This window comes from Lemur catta, chromosome 2 (assembly GCF_020740605.2).
Source record: "Lemur catta isolate mLemCat1 chromosome 2, mLemCat1.pri, whole genome shotgun sequence".
NCBI lineage: Eukaryota > Metazoa > Chordata > Mammalia > Primates > Lemuridae > Lemur > Lemur catta.
Window position 1 is genome coordinate 51,404,474 of NC_059129.1, and position 20,731 is coordinate 51,425,204.

The 20,731-nt window shown below is 36.2% G+C and overlaps 1 protein-coding gene across 7 annotated transcripts in view; it reads left to right on the plus strand.

The window, feature by feature from the left end:
• The window catches only part of UBR2 (ubiquitin protein ligase E3 component n-recognin 2), a 105,948-nt gene that overhangs the window by 46,620 nt on the left and 38,597 nt on the right, over nt 1-20,731 (plus strand). For 5 of the 7 annotated variants that reach the window (XM_045541951.1, XM_045541950.1, XM_045541952.1 and 2 more), the window contains 10 exons: nt 7,429-7,592; nt 7,682-7,781; nt 9,321-9,449; nt 10,577-10,760; nt 13,149-13,210; nt 13,996-14,106; nt 15,063-15,128; nt 16,702-16,824; nt 16,961-17,024; nt 18,299-18,423. In XM_045541951.1, the coding sequence (XP_045397907.1) occupies nt 7,429-7,592; nt 7,682-7,781; nt 9,321-9,449; nt 10,577-10,760; nt 13,149-13,210; nt 13,996-14,106; nt 15,063-15,128; nt 16,702-16,824; nt 16,961-17,024; nt 18,299-18,423 (1,128 nt within the window). Of the gene's footprint in view, nt 1-7,085; nt 7,228-7,428; nt 7,593-7,681; nt 7,782-9,320; nt 9,450-10,576; nt 10,761-13,148; nt 13,211-13,995; nt 14,107-15,062; nt 15,129-16,701; nt 16,825-16,960; nt 17,025-18,298; nt 18,424-20,731 lie in introns of those variants that run through there. The other 2 variants (XM_045541955.1, XM_045541956.1) reach the window with 2 other exon arrangements.

Genomic DNA, 20,731 nt, shown 5'->3' on the forward strand with positions numbered 1-20,731 from the left:
TTTAGAAATAAAGATGATTTGAACATTCAACAACATATTTTAGTAGAAAATTATCCTGACCTTTTACATACCCAAGAGAGGAGTTTATAGGATATATATGTGTGCAGATTAAAAAGTTTCTACCAAACTCTTTTCCAAAATGGTTGGAACAATTCACATTGCCATTAATAATGTATGAGAATTACAGTTAGTTGCTCTACATCATAACCAACACTTGGTTTTACCAGTCTTTTTATATTTTATCTATTCCAGTGAGGGCATAGTGATTTCTCATTGTGGTCCTAATTTGCATTTTTCTGGTGGTAATGAAGTTGAATCCCTTTTTGTATGTTCATTGGCCATTTGGATATCCTCCTTTGTGAATGCCTGCTAAAGTTTCCCCCTGATTATCTGTTGGGTTGTTTGCCTTTTTCTTATTGATTCATAAGAGTTTTTATTAATAAATCCTACATATATATCCTTTATTGGATATATATGTGACAAATATTTTTTCCCAACCTGTGGCTTGTCTTTGTCACTCCCTTGATGTTAAGTTTCTCTTAATGAGCCAAAATTTATAATTTTATTTTTTCTTTTTTTTTCCCAGAAATTAGGAAGCAAAAAAATTATAATTTTAATGTGTTCTATTTTATCATTTTTTATTTTACAGTTAGCACTTTTTGTGTACTGTATAAATAATCTTTGCATATCCTATGGTCATGAAAATATTCTCCCATGCTTTCTTCTTAAAGCTTGCCTTTCACATTTAAATTTCCAATGCATCTAGAATTGATTTTTGTCTATAGTATGAAGTAAGGGGGTCTTGATTTTTTCCCCCATATAATTCTCCAGTTGACCCAGCACTGTTTATTGAAGATATCATCCTTTTACCTGTTGCATTTCAGGGGCACCTTTGTCATAAGTCAAGAAGACCTTTATACGTGTGTGTCTCTCTTTTGTTCCATTTGTTTTCTTATCTACCTTTGTTCCAATATTACGCTGCCTTAATTGTAGTACTTTTATGAGTCTTGATATCTGATATTTAAATCTTCCAGTTTTATTCTTCAAAGTGCCTTGGTCATTCTTGATCCTTTGTATTTCCATGTGAATTTAAATTCAGCTTATCAGTTTACACACACACACACCCCTTCATAGATTTAGATTGGGATCGAAATCAGTCTATCCACATCAGTTTGGGAAGAATTGATATCTTTACAACATTGAGTCTTGCATCCCATGAATTTGATGTGTTCCTTCATTTATTTAGTTTTTTTTTAATTTCTGTCAATAATGACTTATAGTTTTTAGCATAGAGCTCTTCCAATCTTTTGTTAGATTTATTCCTACATATTTGGCTTTGAGGTTTTTGTTATTCTTTTTGATGCTATGGGAAATGGTATCATTTTTTAAAATTTTACTTTGTATTTGCTAGTATGTAGAAATGCATCCATTTTTGTATGTTGGCCATATACCCAGAAACTTTTCCAAATTCATTTATTAAATATAATAATTTATAGATTCTTTTGGATTTTCTGTCTTCATAGTTATCTGTTATCTGTGAGTGGTGGCAGTTTTGGTTCTTATTTCCCAATCTTTATATCTTTTATTTCATTTTCTTTCTTTATTGTACTGGCTAGGACCTCCAGTATACTGTTGAATGGAAGTGGTAAATAAAAGCAGGAATCGTCTCATTCCTCTTCTCAGGGGAAAAGCATTCAATATTTCACCACAAAGTATAATGTTTTACTTTGGGTTTTTGTTTGGTTGATTTTTAACAGATACTCTTTTATCAGATAAAAGAAACTCCCTTCTATTCCTAGTTTGCTTGGAGGTTTGTTTGTTTGTTTTAATGGGGTCTCACTTTGTTGCCCAGGCTGCTCAAGGGATACCCCCTCCTCCTGCCTCAGTCTCCTGAATAGTTGGAACTACAGGCCCACTTGGTTTTTGTTTTAAAACATGAATGGGTGTTTAATTTTCATGAATTCAGGAAAAGCATTGTATGCTATGATCATGTGGGTTTTTTCCTCCTTTTGTCTGTTAATAAGGTTATTTATATAAGTTGATTTTTTTTCCGAAATACTCTTGCATTAAGGAAATAAACCAAAACCAAATTTGGTTGTGTTGTGATGTATCCTTTTTCTATATTGCTTGATTCAATTTGTGTACCCTTATTTGTGAGAGAGATTATTAGGTGGTAATTTTCTTATAATGGCTTTTTGGAGTTTTAGAATTAAGATTATGGAGGACTCATTAATTATATTGGCAAGTATATTCTGTTTTCTGGAAATTTCTATGTATTATTGCTCTCTTAAATATTTGGAAGAATTCTCCAGTGTAGCCATTGGGCCTGAAGATTTCTTTCTGGTAACATTTTTTACCAATTAAATTTCTTTAATAGATATAAGAGTATTCAGATTTTTCGTTTCTTATTTCCCTTTGAATAACCTATGGTTTTTTCTTAGGAATTTGCTAGTTTCATCTAAATTTTTAATTATATTAATTTAAATTGGTCCTAACACTTGTCCCATTTTCCATTTAATATCTTTAAGATCTGTAGTTTTGGTTTTTTTGCTCCTTTTTAAATTTAAATTTTTCTGGTTTTCTTATTAGTCTTTTGAGAGATCTGTACTCTTTTAGTCTTTTCAAAGAACCAACCTTCAGTTGTGTTGATTTTTTTTTTTTGTACATTTTCTTTGTTTTATCAATTTATACTCTAATTTCCCTTTTTGTGTTTTCTTTAGATTTATTTTGCCATTCTTTTTGTAATTTCTTAATAGATATTTAGATTATTTACTTTCAGCCTTTCTTCTTTTCTGTTAAGAGCATTTAAGGTGAAGTTTCTATCTAAGCATAATTTTAACTGCATCCCACAATTTTGTTACGTGGTAAATAAGAGGTGTTTAGTAAGGTTTGTTTTACAGATTCAGATCAACTTAGATAGTAAGAATTGCCCTCCTCTTCCTAGTAAGTGAGACAACACAGACAACACTTTTACAAAGTGGAAATGTGTGTTCTCTTTTGGGAGCTTTTCCTTTATCTGCTGTTCCTCTGTTGCATTCACCCAAAAATAATCCTTATGCCAGAATGGTATATTTTGGTGTGGAATATTCTAGTCCCCTTCAGCACATAGGGTGAGGCTGATCACCTTAGTCCAGTCAGGGATTGACATGACTCCAGGTTGTTTTAGCAAGATTCAGTCTTCTGGTTCATCCCCCTCCCTGGGACATAACTCCCTAACCTTTCCCAGGTGACAGCCTGGAGTTCTTCCCCTCTATAGGGTCCTGAACTCTATGTAGATAAGAGTTTCTTCACCTTGGTAAGACTGCCACAGCATTGCTTTGTTCATCTGGGCTTCCTGCTCTTCTCAGACTTCCATTCCATGTAACTTCAGAATTTTGCAAATATTTTGAGAAGAAAACTAGAATAATCTTAAACTTATTTCCCCACCCTTCTGTTGTTCTTACTGGGATTCTAGCCTCTCCAACACCCTGGGACAGCTAAAATGTCAGTAGGTTTTTCTCCCTACGAATAGCAGCTCTGTGCAGATTTCCTCCTGGCATCTTTAATCCACTTACCCCTTCCCGGAATAGTCAAATGCTGAAGCAAAAGTAGCTGCTGAATGTTGGCTCACCTCCCTGTGCAGTTCCCTTTATCCATGGTTTTTATCCCCTGGGGTCCTTCTTGTCTCAGCAGCTTGCTATTGATTTCAAACTTTTTTTTTTTTTTTTAAGTTGAGCTTTTCTAGTTCTTGGTAGAAGTGTTGGTCAGCCTGAAGCTACTCCGTCATGACTAGAAGCAGAAGAGTGCTTGTACATTTTTTTGGAAAAGTTCCATTAGCAATTCTTGTGCACATCCTGGTTAAAAATAACTTGCCCTAGATATTAGTAAAATGTTTTATAGCAGGAGTATCTTTCGATTCAGAATTGCCTTACAGTTAACGCCATCTTCATTTTAAGTCTGGTCAAGAACAAGTGCTTATAAATCAGGTGATTAGAGTACAGTAGTTGTTCCAGTTTATTTTATTAAATGTGCCCTCAGTCAGCATTATCCCTATATGCCGTAGCATGTTTAGTTTAACTAACAGTGTATGCATAGACTGTTAATAGTTTTTCAGAGTCTGAGGGGAGAATTTGGCCCATTTTGAATATTTTGTTAAATGTCTAATGAGCCTTGCAAAACAAAATTGAATATGAATTACATAAAGTGAATAAAAACTGTAATTAAGTAGTGGAAATGTTTTTCAAAACAAAGTGAATTTTAGACATAAAAATTAAAGTAATTTTTTAGGGTAAGTGATAAGTACTAGAAATAATATAATAATGTTAGATATTTAATGTTGAAAATTGCCTTGAAAGGTTGATAAAACCAAGCACTTAAGGTTTTTATCCATTTCTGTTTATAACTTTGGAAAATATGCTTCTTTAGTTATCTTTTTAAAAGTAGAAATGTTGAATAACTCCTTGGGGTTTTTTTGTTGTTGTTTTGTTTTGTTTTTTTTGAAACAGAGTCTTGCTCTGTTGTGGTTGCCGTGGCGTCAGCCTAGCTCACAGCAACCTCAAACTCCTGGACTTAAGCGATCCTCCTGCCTCAGCCTCCAGAGTAGCTGGGACTACAGGCATGTGCCACCATGCCCAGCTAATTTTTTTCCATATATATTTTTAGCTGTCCAAATAATTTCTTTTTATTTTTTTAGTAGAGACGGGGTGTTGCTCTTGCTCAGGCTGGCCTCGAACTCCTGACCCTGAGTGTTCCTCCCTCCTCGGCCTCCCAGAGTGCTAGGATTACAGGCGTGAGCCACCGCGCCTGGCCCCTTGGTTTTTTTTTTTTTAGTTTTGTTTTGGAGCTGTTGTTGTTGTTCTTGTTTTTGTGGTTTTCTTTTGTTTTAGAAACATGGTAAATAACTGCCTTGGGTTTTGTTTTGTTTTGGGGTTTTTTAGTGTTTTGTTTTGTTTTGTTTTAGAAACGGGGTCTTGCTGCATTGCCCAGCCTGGCCTCGAAATCCTAAGCTCAGTCTTCCTGCCTCAGCCTCCCAAGTAGCTGGGACCTTAGGCACACAAGGACCACATCTGGCCACTCCCCTGTTTTAATGGGCCACTCTATTAATTTTTTTATTTGACCCCCCAGTACAAACAATTAGAATTCAATCCAAAACTATGCATATCTCTTTTAACATTCACCTGAAACTGAAAATGCTAATAAGTACCTTGATTGGTGAGATTTACATTCAACAAACTCCTTTTCCTACCTGCTCTAAGTCTTATATGCTGACACTACAGCAGCAGTCCCTAACCTTTTTAGCACCAGGGACCAACTTCACGGTAGAAAATTTTTCCACAGACTGGACAGGGGTTGAGTATGGTTTCAGGATGATTCAAGCCAATTACATTTATTGTGGAGTCACACCTCTCTGCTATGATAATCTGTATTTGCAGCCGCTCCCCAGTGCTAGCATCACTGCCTCAGCTCCACCTCAGATGTCAGGCATTTGATTCTCATAAGGAGTGCAACCTAGATCCCTCCCATGTGCAGTTTACAGTAGAGTTTGCACTCCTATGGGAATCTAATGCCTCCACTGATCTGATCAGTGGTGATGTGAGCGATGGGGAGCGGCTGTAGATACAGATGAAGTTTTGCTCGCTTGCCCGCTGCTCACCTCCTGCTTCCCAGGAGGCCCCGGACTCATACTGGTCCACAGCCCAGGCCTTGGGGATTGCAGCTCTACAGAGTTTTTTCTTAGCTCAGTGGAATTGAGTCATACTCATTTAACTTCCTCAAAATCAACTAATCCAACAAACAAAAGGAAAATTTTTACTTACGCCCTTAGTATTGCCCACCCCTTCAAACTTCACCTTAATCTTCACTGTGGAGGAAAATTTAACAGAAGTTAATCCTGTAGACTTTTGAGCTTCTTAGAGCCTAAGTCCTGGCAATGTGTTGATGATTTAAGAGTTTTCAAAGGTATATTTAACTCTATAGATTTTCTACTTATGACTTTAGCACTTAACCTCTGCATTAGAATACAGCTTTTACTATATTCTTGGACTTCTTTCTTCTGTATTTTGGTCCTGTTTTTTGATGCAACTTTCTATATTGCTAATTATGTGATATTGATTGACATGAGACCTGTTTAAGTTGTCGCCCAACATCAATAACACTGTAAAACCTAGGAGGAAAGGCGTGGGGTGGGGATCCATGATCTTTTGTATCAGAGTAAAAATGTGGTATTTAAAGTAAAATTAGACATTCTAACTTTACTATGACAGATTAAAACTGTCAAATGGCAAAATTCAAAATGTTCAAAGTTACATTGTGTTAGGAGAACAAGAGGGGCAAGGCCCATATCATAGGTAAAAACATAAATTGTTAAGCCTTTTTGTGGGAACAGTTTGATGATATCATTAAAATTTATAATGTACATACTCTTTAGCACATTAGTTCCAGTTTTAGGAAATTATTCTATAAATGTTCTTGCAACTATACACAGTAGATATTTGTTGCAACATCTTTTGTAATAGCATAAAACTGGAAAAACCCGAATGTCTTACTAGTAAGGGCCTGACTAAATAAAGTATGATACAAAAGTATACCTGGTGATAGATAAAAAAGAGTAAGGGAAATTTGTATGAACTGATATGGGACAATCTCTAAAATATATCAAGTAAAAAAAGTACAGAACAGTATATAATATGGTATCCTTTGGGCGAAAGAGATATAATTATACATATCCATACTTATATATACTTAATATACATTTAATCTATTTTATTTGTATTTTATTTTGTAGTTTATATATGTATAGATATATAGATATTATACACACATACCACCTCTGCAAGAATGTGCAAAGAACTGCTAATAGGGTTTGCCTTTGGACGGGAAACTTCAGGCACTAGGGGACTTACTTTTTACTTGTATTTGGCATCATTTACATGTATTTACTTATTCAAAAATACATAGAGATATACATATATATCTATACATAGCTACAAAGCAAAAAATAAATCTTAACTAAAGAGATTAAGAGGAAATATAGTTTCATATTGACTTCTAGAGAATCTTTGACATAAACCTGTGAATCCTAGAATAATTATACTATACCATTATAGGTGTCTAAATGTCTCAGTTAAGGAAAATTTGCAGCCTGATTCAGATCCCCCACCCTGAATTATCTTTGAATAATGAGCCTTGGAACTGTCTTCTAACATTCTGGCATCTTTCTGGCATCTGATATAATTGTTGCTTCATACACATGGCAATTGGAGTAAGTAATTGTTGTTTAGAAATACACAGTAATACATTTATGATATTATATGGTTGTGTTGAAAAGGGTTTTAAACTGAAAGAGCTAAATAATGTTGATGATTTGAATTTTTCTTTTCTTTTTTTTTTTTTTTGGCCTCCTAGTAAATAGTTTTTGATTACCATGTACTCTGATATACTTTGTTTTAGGCTCGAATGCTCATCACAGAAGAAAACCTGATGACCATTATCATTAAGACTTTTATGGATCATTTGAGACATCGAGATGCCCAGGGCAGATTTCAGTTTGAACGATATACTGCTTTACAAGCCTTCAAGTTTAGGAGAGTTCAGAGCCTTATTTTAGATCTCAAGTGAGTTTTCATTCAATTATTAAACCAGTTGCAACTTGTGAAATGTCAGTGTTTATCTTTGTATTCATTGCTGCTTTTATCTTGTTCAGGTATGTTTTAATTAGCAAACCAACTGAATGGTCAGATGAGCTAAGGCAGAAGTTCCTAGAAGGATTTGATGCCTTTTTGGAATTACTTAAATGTATGCAGGTGTGTATAAAGTGATACGTTTTTCTTTTTCATCCTCTTTCCTTTTTTTTTTTTCTTCCTTATTTTTTTTTATTAAGAGATGAGGTCTCTGTATGTTGCCCAGGCTGGAGTATAGTAGCTATTCACAGGCACAATCATAGCACACTCCCGCCTCAAACTCCTGAGCTCAATTGATCCTCCCACCTCAGCTTCTCAAGTAGCTGGAACTACAGGTGTATACCACCATGCCCAGCTTCTATTTTTTGTTGTTTTTGTTCATTGAATGGAGCACCTTCTGTCTGTGCATTTTTTTTCATTTGGGGCACATTTCCAAAAGATCAATTTGAATGGTTGTATTTGGACCAAGAAGCTCCTCTATAATTGGAGACTTACAAAGGTATAGAGCAAATGAGATTCCAGCAGAGGTTCTGGCATCTACTGCTCTTTGTATTTGATAATTCTTTTGTTTACCATTAATGTTCTTTCTTTAGAGGTTGTAAGTTCATTTTTTAGATAGACTTGCTTGGAAGTATAGTCAAGTTAGTTATTTGAGAAACTGTAGTTGTTTCAGGGTTTTTTTTTTTTATTTGTTTCAATATTTCTTTTTTCTCCTTGATGTGATATTTAATATAATACAGTGTAGAACTTTTTTGCCTGTTTAATTTTTTTTTTTTTTTTTTTGAACCATCCCCATACATGAAACAGAATCTAGAAGTAGAAACCAACAGGTATATTTAACCAGTTTTAACTGTTAGAAGATAGGGGACGTCTCTAAAAATCTGAGCAAGTACTATTAATATAATGATTCCTTTAGTAGCCATCTGGCTGTCTTAAGTAAAGGAATAATCAAAGTTGACATATCATTTTTAGAAAACATTCTAGTTCTTAGATTGGGTGGCAGTCATGGGTGTTTAGTTTATTATAATACCACTGTGTTTTTCATGTACCCATAAAAACAATAGCTACTTTGATCATTTTGAATACTTAGTATTCTGTATTGTCTATAATTTAATAAGTTCTGACATAGCCAGGTAGTTAGGCTGGTTTCTGAACAGTAATTTTTTTTATTCAAAGCTGTTTATCTTTTTCTTGTTTTACTTTCTTTTGCTTTCTTTCAGGCACTGTGAAAACTTACTTTATTAGGCAATAATTATTAAAACTTAATTCTAATATAAAATATATTTATAAATTCTATAACATTTTTTAAAGCCTGCCAAATTTCTTTTAACAATTTTTTTCTATAGATATAGACCTAAAAAGGAATTTGAAAGATTATTGCAGTGAAATATTGAAGTATTTTTAGTCTAAAAGAGATCTGCAAGACTGCCTCTCAAATAATTCATTCTATACTTTATTGAGTTTTTTGATTTGTATTTTAGAGACTGTTTTATAAACACATAATTTTAAAAGCTATGATTTCTCATACTACTTCCTCTTAAAACTTATACCATATGTTTTTATAATTAATATATATATTTCTTCTACATTATTTCTTAGGTTTTCACATAAGAGAACAACTATAATTTTAATTCATGTAACATTTTTTTCACTTCCTTTAAGGGAATGGATCCAATTTTACGTCAAATAGGACAACATATTGAAATGGAACCAGAGTGGGAAGCAGCCTTTACACTACAAATGAAATTAACACATGTCATTTCAATGATGCAGGACTGGTGTGCTTTGGATGTGAGTTTCTTCTAGGGGCGGGGGATAGGAGGAAAATGGAGGAGCGGGTTATAAGCAGATTCCTAAGTAAGTTTTGGGGGATTATAGAAATAGTGATGATACTTAGCTTATAAAACAGCATATTTTCCTTTTCTACCTATAAATTCAATAAAATCTTAAAAGTTAAAAGTCTAAAGCCTTAAGAAAAAACTTGAAAAATAAAGAAGGAAATAATCCACACTCTCTCTTCCCTAATATAACTATCTTCATTTTTTTTCCCATAATCCCTTCTAGACTTTGAGAATATAAAAAGTTGATAATTTAGTTTATAATCTCAAATTAAAGTTTTACTATTGGTACATCTGTCCTGTGTCTTAAAATTATTTTGGCCTTCCTTTGGCGATAAAGTCTAGATGAGAGCCTGTGTAAGTTAGGGGGTCAGGGAACACTTCCATGAGATCTAAAAAGTATATAAAAGTTAACTGAATAAAGAGTAAGTAATATTCCTAACTAAGACAACAGCTGCATCATGCTCTGTGATAAGAAGGGATTCTGGTTGTTCCAGGAGCTATGAGAAGGCTCTGTGGTTGGAGCATAGCGGGTAGAGGGCAGAGAGTTGGGCAGGGGCCTGACTTCTCGGGGCCTTAGCCATAGAAAGACGTTTGTATTTTATTCTAATTGAAGTGGGAGGCCTTTAGAGACCTTCAAACAGAAAAGTAACATGATTCAATTTACATGTTTTTAAAAATTCCTCTGTAGAGTGGATGGAGGGACAAGAGTTGAAGCAAGGAATTTAGTGAGAGATGATTGGCAATGCCTTGGAGTTGCTGGAGATAGAGAAAAGTGGCTAGTTTTGAGAGAAGTTTAGATGATGAAATTGCAGGCTTGATAATAGAGTAGACAATGGGGAATGAGGAAAAGGAGGATATTGGAATAACTTCTAGATTTCCACTATATGGATCGAGGTATCATTCACTGAGACAGGGGACACAAGAAGAGGGGGGAACCAAGTTTGGGAGGGAGGATCGAGTTTGGTTTTGCCCATATTGTTATTTGGGATACATATTCATCATCGAATTTGAGATACTTATTCAATGTTGTAGAAACCCAACCTTTTGAGTAACTTACAGAAAAACCCTCTTTTTTAGGAAAAAGTGTTAATTGAAGCTTACAAGAAATGTCTTGCTGTATTGATGCAATGTCATGGTGGTTTTACTGATGGTGAACAGCCAATCACGCTAAGCATTTGTGGACATTCAGTGGAAACTATCAGATACTGTGTTTCCCAAGAAAAAGTTAGCATTCACCTCCCAATTTCTCGCTTACTTGCAGGTAAAGCATTTTCCCTAAAAGAGAACCCTAAAATTATCTTTTTTGTTTGTGGTTAATATTTATGAATACCTACTATGCACCAGGCATTATTCTGAGAGTTTTACCTACATTAACTTATTTAATCATCACATGGGCCTATGAGGTAGGTACTATTAAGCTCACTTCACAGATGGAATGTAGAGAGTGACTTGTTTAGCAAGAAAGAATCAGAGTTGGCATTTGGAGGCAATTTGGCACCAGAGGTCATGTTTATAACCGTTGTACCATAGTGCTTCTCCAGACTTCTTAATTACAGATAGCATGTTTTATTGTTTAACTCGATCTAGCTTCAAAGTCAGTGTAGTTAAAATTCAAACTAATCTATTATTTAAGTGATTGCTAATCATTTGAAATCACCCTAGGTTTTCTCTTGCTCTTTCTTCTCTCCCTATAAGCTGTTTCGTATTTACTGATCCTCTTTTAAGCAGCAGGTCAAGAGCAAGCCCATACTGAGGTGATAATTCTTTAATCTCGAGTAGTTGATTAATAAGCAGTGTATAAGTGGTTAAATATCTGAAGCTGCCATCTTGCAGCAGCCCAAGACTTTGAACATGCAGTATCCATCTCTATAGATTCAATACGCCTTCCATATTTCTCGATTCCAGGTATTCTTAGCCTGCTCACATACTGTTGTTACCTTTAGTTCCGTCTACTCAGAGAATAGAAAGAAGAGAAGTTCTGAAGGTAGATATTTTTACTCATTGCAGAATATGTAATTTATCTTAAGTAACTTAATGTGATATGAAGGTGTATTTTTTGTTTCAATTTTTCTGGAAGAGATTGTAGAGAATAGTATCATTTCTTCCTTGAATGTTTGCTAGAATTCACCAGCGAAACCATCTGATGCTTTAGTTTTGGGAAGGCTACTTATTGATTTAATTTCTTTAATATAGAACTGTTCAGGTTATCTATTTCTCCTTGTGTGGGTTTTGGTAGTTCGTGTCTTTCAAGGAATTGGTCCATTTCACCTAAGTTATCAAACTTATGGGCCTAGAGTTCATAGTATTCCTTCATTATCCTTTTAATGTACATGAGGTTAGTAGTAATGGTCCCTCTTTCATTCTGAAGGCATTTTGTTCATTGTTCTGAACATTGTCACATTATCCTGCTGATAGAGCCTTGAAGTCATGGTGATTTAAGATAACTTACTGTGAAGATTATGGAGTTATTTATTCTTAGACATATGAATATTAAAATACTATAACAGATAATTACCTAGAATGAAATTGTGATCACATGAAGAAATCTCTTTTATTTCTATAACTTGTTCAGGCCCAGTTTTGTTTTTATATGTGTTTTGAGCAACTGAACTGCTGATCCTTAACATAGACAACTCATAGCATGGTATCGTGAGAAAGTGTTGGACTAGTAGGCAAGAACGTGAATCCTGTTTCCAACTCAACCACTGATCTCTTCTGCCTTTAAAAATCTAGTTTTATGGGTAGAAGCTGATGCTGATAGTTATGCACAGTGAAAAAAGTCAATATTCTAAAAATGTACTAATTTCTGCGTAGGTCTTTACCTCCCTCAAAGCTGTTGAGTGAATATTTTTCACTTTTCATCTCATTATATTTAATAAACCTTGGCCTAAATCCTTATACTCTAATTGGAGAGCTAAGTAAACATATATAAAACAGTTCATGAACAACTTGGGGCATGTACTAATGGAGCTTGAGTAATAAATGTTGACAACAAATTATTAGAATGGTATTAGGGAGTATAGGTCTTTCCAAATAATGAAAGCCTCAAACCAGGCTTGAGGAATTGGCCATTATATATTGATAAGATTGTAAAGCACGTTCTTTGTTTAGGCAACAGCATAAACAGGACACAATCAGAATGAACTAACATTGAGCTGTATAAGCGCCTCTTGAGGTTAGAAGCTAAAGAAGCTTTGATCCTAAACTGGAAGTTTTGGGGCACTTAATTCTGAGGTTAGGATCAGTGCAGACCACGAGCTCCATGGCCAGTATCTCTGTTCAGTTGCCAGAAGAATCTCTCACTGCTATACTTTAAATGGGAACAAACTCCCTGGCCCAGTGAAATATGACTCTTAAAGTTGGTATAACAAATATAAATACTTTTGATAGTTATATAGGTGCATTTGTTGTGCTTGTACATCTAACATTTACTTTTTAAAATGTTAACAATGTATGTTGGTACATGTATTAAGTGTGCCTTTGATATAGAGATTCATGAGAATGACTATTGAAAAGCTTCATTTATGGATATAGTTCATTTTGTATCAAACAGAAAAGAAGATATATAAAGTTGAGTGAATTTTTAGGGATTTTTTTTTTCCTAAATGATTTTCACTTATAGAAATTGTTTGTTTGTTCTTCCATGCAGGTTTGCATGTTTTATTAAGCAAAAGTGAAGTGGCGTATAAATTTCCAGAGCTCCTACCTCTAGTAAGTGGTGCTGACCTTTAAAAGTGAATACATATTTATTATGTTCCTTATATTTGAAATTACCTTGAAACAAACTTTATTACTTTGGGTTCTCCAGAGAAACAGAACTAATAAAATGGATGTGTTGGCCGGGCGTGGTGGCTCACGCCTGTAATCCTAGCACTCTGGGAGGCCGAGGCAGGAGGATCGCTCGAGGTCAGGAGTTCGAGACCAGCCTGAGCAAGAGCGAGACCCTGTCTCTACTAAAAATAGAAAAAAATTAGCTGGACAACTAAAAATATATAGAAAAAATTAGCTGGGCATGGTGGTACATGCTTGTAGTCCTAGCTACTCGGGAGACTGAGGCAGTAGGATCGCGTGAGCCCAGGAGTTTGAGGTTACTGTGAGCTGGGCTGACGCCATGGCACTCTAGCCAGGGCAAAAGAGCAAGACTCTGTCTCCAAAAAAAAAAGATGTATGTGCACATTCTCTGTCTACACATATATGTAGATTTATTTTAAGGAATTGTTTCAAACAATTGTGGGGGCTGGCAAGTCTGCAATCTGCAGGGCAGCCCACAGCACACTGGAGAGACCCAGGGAAGAGTCAATGTGGCAGTCTCAAGTACAAAGGCAATCATGGAGGCAGAATTCCTTTTTCCTCAGGGGGACCTCAGTCTTTTCTGTTAAGGCCTTCAAGTGAATTGTTTAACTTATATTTTATAAAAGCTTCCATTCCTATCAACCAAGCTTTCTATACAAAGTTGATTTTTTTGTGTTGTTTGTTTGTTTGTTTTGTATATACAGAGTGAACTTAGCCCACCCATGTTGATAGAACACCCTCTTAGGTGTCTTGTTTTATGTGCCCAAGTACATGCTGGAATGTGGAGAAGAAATGGGTTCTCTCTAGTAAACCAGGTAAGTGTTTTTTAATTCTATAGAGAGTTTTCATTTGATTCCTTGGCTTCTGTGAAGGTTGTAATTTTCAGTGGATTTAGTCAGAAGTTGAGTATCTATATCAAAATTGTTTGAAAAGAAAAATGTAATAATGAACCAAAAATTTTCTTAGAACTTTTAATCATAATTTGTCAATAATTAATATCAAAAGTAGAGATGAACAACGGTGGTCTTGATTTTCACTTGAAATAATTTTTTAGAACAACGTCAGAGGCCAGGCTCACGCCCATAATCCTAGCACTCTTGGAGGCCATTGTGGGAGGATCACTTGAGCTCAAGAGTTCAAGACCAACCTGAGCAAGAGTGAGACCCTGTCTCTACTAAAAATAGAAAAAAAATTAACCAGGCAACTAAAAATAGAAAAAATTAGCTAGACGTGGTGGCGCATGCCTGTATTCCCAGCTACTCAGGAGGCTGAGGCAGGAGGATCGCTTGAGCCCAGGAGTTTGAGGTTGCTGTGAGCTAGGCTGATGCCACGGCACTCTATCTTGGGCAACAGAGTGAGACTCTGTGTCAAAAAAAAAGAACAAAGTTGGATATTAAAAATAATCAAGATTTCATTTATTTAAATTGGGTTAAAAGGTAAAAGTTATTTTAGTATACCTCTAAAATTGAAATTTTACTTTTTGAACTTCATTTAGGATTGGTATGGATTTTTTTCCTATTTTTGGTAGCTCTAAACCTTCCTGAGACAACCACCTTTCACTCTGTTGGGAGACCCAGAAAATTGGCTGTGAAATGTGAACCACAGAATGATTACTGTAATCTGGAAGTTTCTAGTTAATCTGTACTAAGATAGGGTTAACTGTTTGGGATACCCTGTCACATGCATGCGCATACCAATGTGCTTTTATGGGAGAGGAGGGAGCTGCGCCAATAAAAACCTATTTACTCAATATAATTAATTATTTTTTTAGATTTATTACTACCATAATGTGAAATGCAGACGTGAGATGTTTGACAAGGATATAGTAATGCTTCAGGTAACAAGCTAAAAAAACATTGAACTTAAAGGCGTGGGGAGTCTTTTGCTTCTTGTTATTTCCACATAACCTGGTTAGTTACTTGTGATCACTCCCAAATGTATATCCAGCCTAGCCCTACCTACTAAGCTCTAAACTCATGTGGCTAACGCCCTATAAAGCATTTCCATCTAGATTTCCTGGACACATCTCAGATTTAACATGTTCAGAATAACTCCTCTTTTTTCCTCCATACCTTCTTAATGTTAAACCCCCTAGTTTAAACCCCTTAAACTAATTTCGAAGGCCTCCTACACTTAAACTACATTGAAGTTCCCTGAATTTGTCGTGCTCTCTCTTAAATCTTAAACTCTGCACATTTATTTCTTTTACTCCCTAGATTACCCACCCCTTCCTTTTCCCTTCACCTAGCTAACTTATTCTCCTGTGTGTCTTAGTGTTAACTTTAGCATTATTTTCTCCAGGGATCCTTCCCTGACACGCTAAAATTTGGCTAAGTATTTCTTTTGTGAGGACCATAGCATGGTACTTACCCTGCTACAGCACTCAACAACTCTGCATTGTGATTACCTGTTTACTTTTCATTGCTCCTACTCCACCAAATAATGACAACTGTATCTTCTTTTTTTTGTCCCTTTTGCCTAGCACAGTGCTTGTCACATAGTAGGGGTTCTATATTATTGCTGAATGGATGTAGTAATTGTAGAAAAAGTCAAGAAATGTAAATTTTGGCTGGGTGGCTCATGCCTATAATCCTAGCACTCTTGGAGGCCAAGGCGGGAGGATTACTTGAGCTCAGAAGTTTGAGACCAGCCTGAGCAAGAGCGAGACCCCCGTCTCTACCAAAAAAATAATAATAATAAAAATTAGCTGGCTTGGTAGCACACACTTGTAGTCCCAGCTACTCGGCAGGCTAAGGCAGGAGGATCACTTGAGCCCAGGAGTTTGATGTTGCTGTGAGCTATGACAACACCACTGCACTATAGCCAGGGTGACAGAGCAAGACTCTGTTTGCAGAAAAAAAAGTATTGGTTGAAAATAAAATCCAGGTTGATTTATAATTTACAAATGGAATTAAAGGAGAGTTGAATCTTATATTTAAAAGCTGTCACTTCAGTTTATATAGTGCTTGTCACAAACAATGGGTTGAGAGATCTTGATAATAGTTTAATATGATACATAGTAAAAAATACTAGAAGCTTAATTGACATACCACATTTCTCTGAGTCCCTGAGTCCATGATCAGAGAACCCTGAAGTAAAACTTTGAAACCAAATTTCATAGGAATACAATTACTTCAAAGCATTAGAAGGAAAGAGAACTCATAGTCCATGTTATTCTGATATGTGGGTTTAGGTCTGGGGTTTTTTTTTGTTTGTGTTTTGTTTCACCAGCTTAGATTCCTTTCCATACCTGTCAGCTATCACAAGTGGGGATTGGGATTGGTGAGCGTATTGGGATTGGTAAACTGCTTTCTCCTGTGCAAACCAAAATATCTCTTGCTAATTGTTTAGTGGCCCTTTTAACCTTCCTCTTTTCCTTTATCTCAAACATAAAAAAAAAAAAAAAAAAGACAGGTGCCTCCATGATGGATCCAAATCATTTCCTGATGATAATGCTCAGCCGCTTTGAACTTTATCAGATTTTCAGCACTCCAGACTATGGAAAAAGATTTAGTTCTGAGATTACCCATAAGGTAAGAACATGTTTTATGAGACCACAACACATTGGAAAAGAAGCATGTTTCATTTCTTTTTGGATATATTAATCATCTGAGATAATATAGTGTGCACATACTCATCTGTGAACTTTATCTTCCCCACTTGTTACAGGATGTTGTTCAGCAGAACAATACTCTAATAGAAGAAATGCTATACCTCATTATAATGCTTGTTGGTAAGTTTAGCTTGTTTGAGACATTTATAATTACATTAGAGTTTGTGGTAGCAAATAGTTAAGAATTTCTGAACATTTGTTTTGAAAAGATACTCAGTTTTAGGGGAAGGGAATATTCCTCTCATCCTCCTCTCTGTATTGAGAATAACAACATTGTGCTGCTTTGGGAAAAGGAGAAATTACAATTACTGAAGCAGAATAAATTGGAAGACTATATTTTGGGAAAAAAATGGGGACAGGAGAATTTAGCAAGCAAGGAATAAGGTATTTAGGAGCTATTTACTGTTTTTCTTTTTCTTTTCTTATTTATTTTTTTTTTTTTCTTAAGACAGAGTCTTACTCTGTCACCCTGGCTAGATAGAGTGCAGTGGCATCATCATAGTTCACTGCAACCTCAAACTTCTGGGCTCAAGCGATCCTCCTGCCTCAGCCTCCTGAGTAGCTGGGACTATAGGTGCACACCACCATCCCCAGCTAATTTTTCTATTTTTATTAGAGATGGGGTCTTGCACTTGCTCAGGTTGGTCTCAAATTCCTCAGCTTAAGTGATTCTCCTGCCTCGGGCTCCCAGAGTACTAGGATTACAGGCCTGAGCCATCTCGCCCAGTCTATTCACTGTTATTCTATATCTTAGCTATGTTTCTCTCCATGGATTTATGGTGCAAAAGTGTCTTCTTGACTTCAGATATAATAATTACAAGCTAATGGTTACCTATGGCTAACAGATATGGATTTCTTTCCTTATTACCTATATTTTCAGTCCTTCCCCCCTCCCCCATCTTTCCCACACTTTTATTCCTTACCTTCTCCCACCTACCTTGCTATGTCAGACTTTCTGTAGTCCATAAAGCAGAGAAGCCTGATAACTGTCAGGAGGTGATACCAATGAGGAAGGTCTCAGAAGTTGGTATCTTATTTGCCACTAGATAGAAGGGGAAAAGAAGGCTCTTCCTCCTTGCTGCCAAAAGAAGGATGGAGAGAAAGTGGTTTCCTTGACTACCTCTAATCCCTTCCCACCCTTTTGATCCCATTCTTCCAAAACAGCAGCCAGCACTCTCTCCACTGCCTGAAGCCTGCCCTTACCTGTTGTGTCCAAGACTCAGAAGTATGGTCAGGAGCTGCTTTCTCCCTAGCTTATTGCCAGACCAGTCATTGCTTTCCTGTTGCTCAGGGAGACTCAGAGAGGCAAATATATTGTGCTGCATGAATTATAAGTATATGTTACATAATTATGTGATTATGTTCAATGTGTGTATGTGCACTTTTTCATACAGGAGAGAGATTTATTCCTGGAATTGGACAGGTAAATGCTGCAGATGAAATTAAACGGGAGATTATCCATCAGTTGAGCATCAAACCTATGGCTCATAGCGAATTAGTGAAGTCTTTACCTGAAGATGTAAGTACCTATTTTTTTTTTTTTTTTTTGAGACAGAGTCTCGCTTTGTTGCCCAGGCTAGAATGAGTGCCATGGCGTCAGCCAGCTCACAGCAACCTCAGACTCCTCAGCTTAAGCGATCCTACTGCCTCAGCCTCCCGAGTAGCTGGGACTATAGGCATGCGCCACTATGCCCGGCTAATTTTTTCTATATAGATTTTTAGTTGGCCATAAAATTTCTTTCTATTTTTAGTAGAGACAGGGGTCTCACTCTTGCTCAGGCTGGTCTCAAACTCCTGACCTCGAGCAATCCACCCGCCTCGGCCTCCCAGAGTGCTAGGATTACAGGCGTGAGCCACCGCGCCCGGCCGGTACCTATATTTTTTAAAAAGAAATGAAAATCATAGAAGTCCTTCCCTACGTATCAGTCTTGTCTGTATAGATTTCCTTTTTTCTTTTTTGAGACAGAGTCTTACTTTGTCACCCAGGCTGGAATGCAATGCAGTGGCGTCATCGTAGCCCACTGGAACCTCAAACTCCTGGGCTCAAGTGATCCTCCTGCCTCAGCCTCCCAAGTAGCTGGGACCACAGGCGCGTGTCAATGCAAAAGGCTAATTTTTCTATTTTTTGTAGAAACGGGATCTTGCTCTTGCTCAGGCTGGTCTTGAACTCCTGAGCTCAAGCAACTCTCTCACCTCAGCCTTAAGATAGTAAAATTATAGACATGAGCCACTGCACCCAGCCTAGATTTATTTCTATATACCTTTTTCACCATTGTAAAAACTACAGTTCTAGGATGTGTATAATTCCAGTCACTCTTATTATAAGTAATTACAAGAAGAATTCTAGGGACTAGGATTATAGGAAAGTAGAATATGAATAGAAAAGGAGTAGGATCTTTTTTTACATAAAGTCTTGAAAGAAACAGGCACACTGAAAAAAGTAAACCCATTCCTTAGAACTAAAGTTTGTAGTTGTAGGGTTTTTAGGGTCTACAAAATTGTTGTGGGTATAGATAATACTTTATAATCCAGTATATTGAAGAAGGGAGTGAAAAATACTTACTCACCTATATTGACTAAACTAAAGTTTTCCAGAGCTTTTTCCTTAAGCATCCAAAGACTCTCCTTAATAATGAGCCATTATTTCATTTGAGTGAATGAAAAATAATCGTCACAGGACGTTCATAGTTTGAGCTGCAACTATTTTTCCTCCCAGGAGTTTTGAGTTCCTCAGCCACCTATTTTTCAGCCATGAGTCTTTTCAGAAACTCAACCCTTATGGTTGGAAAAGGACTTTATTTTCATTGAGACTTTTCAAAATGTTTTCCCTAATTTGAAACACAGATTAAAACTTTCAGCCTTTACATTTATTTTTCTGGGATTTCAACCTATTTTATCTTTGCTGCATAGTAATACTTCTTTTATACTTTGTATCATGAAAACTTTCAAACGTCTACAGAAATAGAAAGCATGGTATAATATACCCATCACCAGCTTCAACAGTTTGCTAATCTTGTTTTATCTATACCCCAAACACCAACCCCTGTGCCCCCAGTGAATTATTTTATAGACAATACTAGATTTACCATTTCATCTATAAATAGGACTATATGCATCTAAAACAGTGGTTCTCAACCCGGAACAATTCCTTCCACTTGGGGACATTTAACAATGTCACTAGTCAGCGCAGGATGTCAATGTTAGTGATATAATGGGTAGAGGCCAGGGGTACTGCTAAATGTTCTACAATGCCTAGGACAACCTCCCACAGCAAAGAATTATCTGGTCTAAATGTGAGTACTGCTGACATTGAGAAACTGCTAGAAAAGAAAGAGCTTTTAAAAGAACGTATTTAGATGTCATTATGACACTTCAAAAAACAGCAATAATCAATAATTTCTTATTGTCACTAAATACGTAGTCAGGATAAAATTACTGATGCTTTTTTTTTTTTTTTTGAGCTAGGGTCTCTTTCTGTTTTGTGGGCTGGAATGCAGTGATGTCTTCATAGCTCACTGCAGCCTCCAAGTCCTGGGCTTAAGTGATCCTACTGCCTCAGCCTCCCGAGTAGCTGGGATTACAGGTGCATGCCACCACACCCAGCTAATTTGTGTATTTTTTGTAGAGACAGTGTCTCACTGTTGCCCAGACTGGTCTTGAACTCCTGGACTCAAGTGACCCTCTCACCTCAGCCTCCCAAAATGCTAGGATTATAGGTGTGAGTCACCATACCCAACCTACTTATACTTTTTAATGTAGGAAATTAATCCTGAATTATTAGATGAGGAAGCAGTTACAAATTAGCCTAGACTTTAAGGAAGAATAAA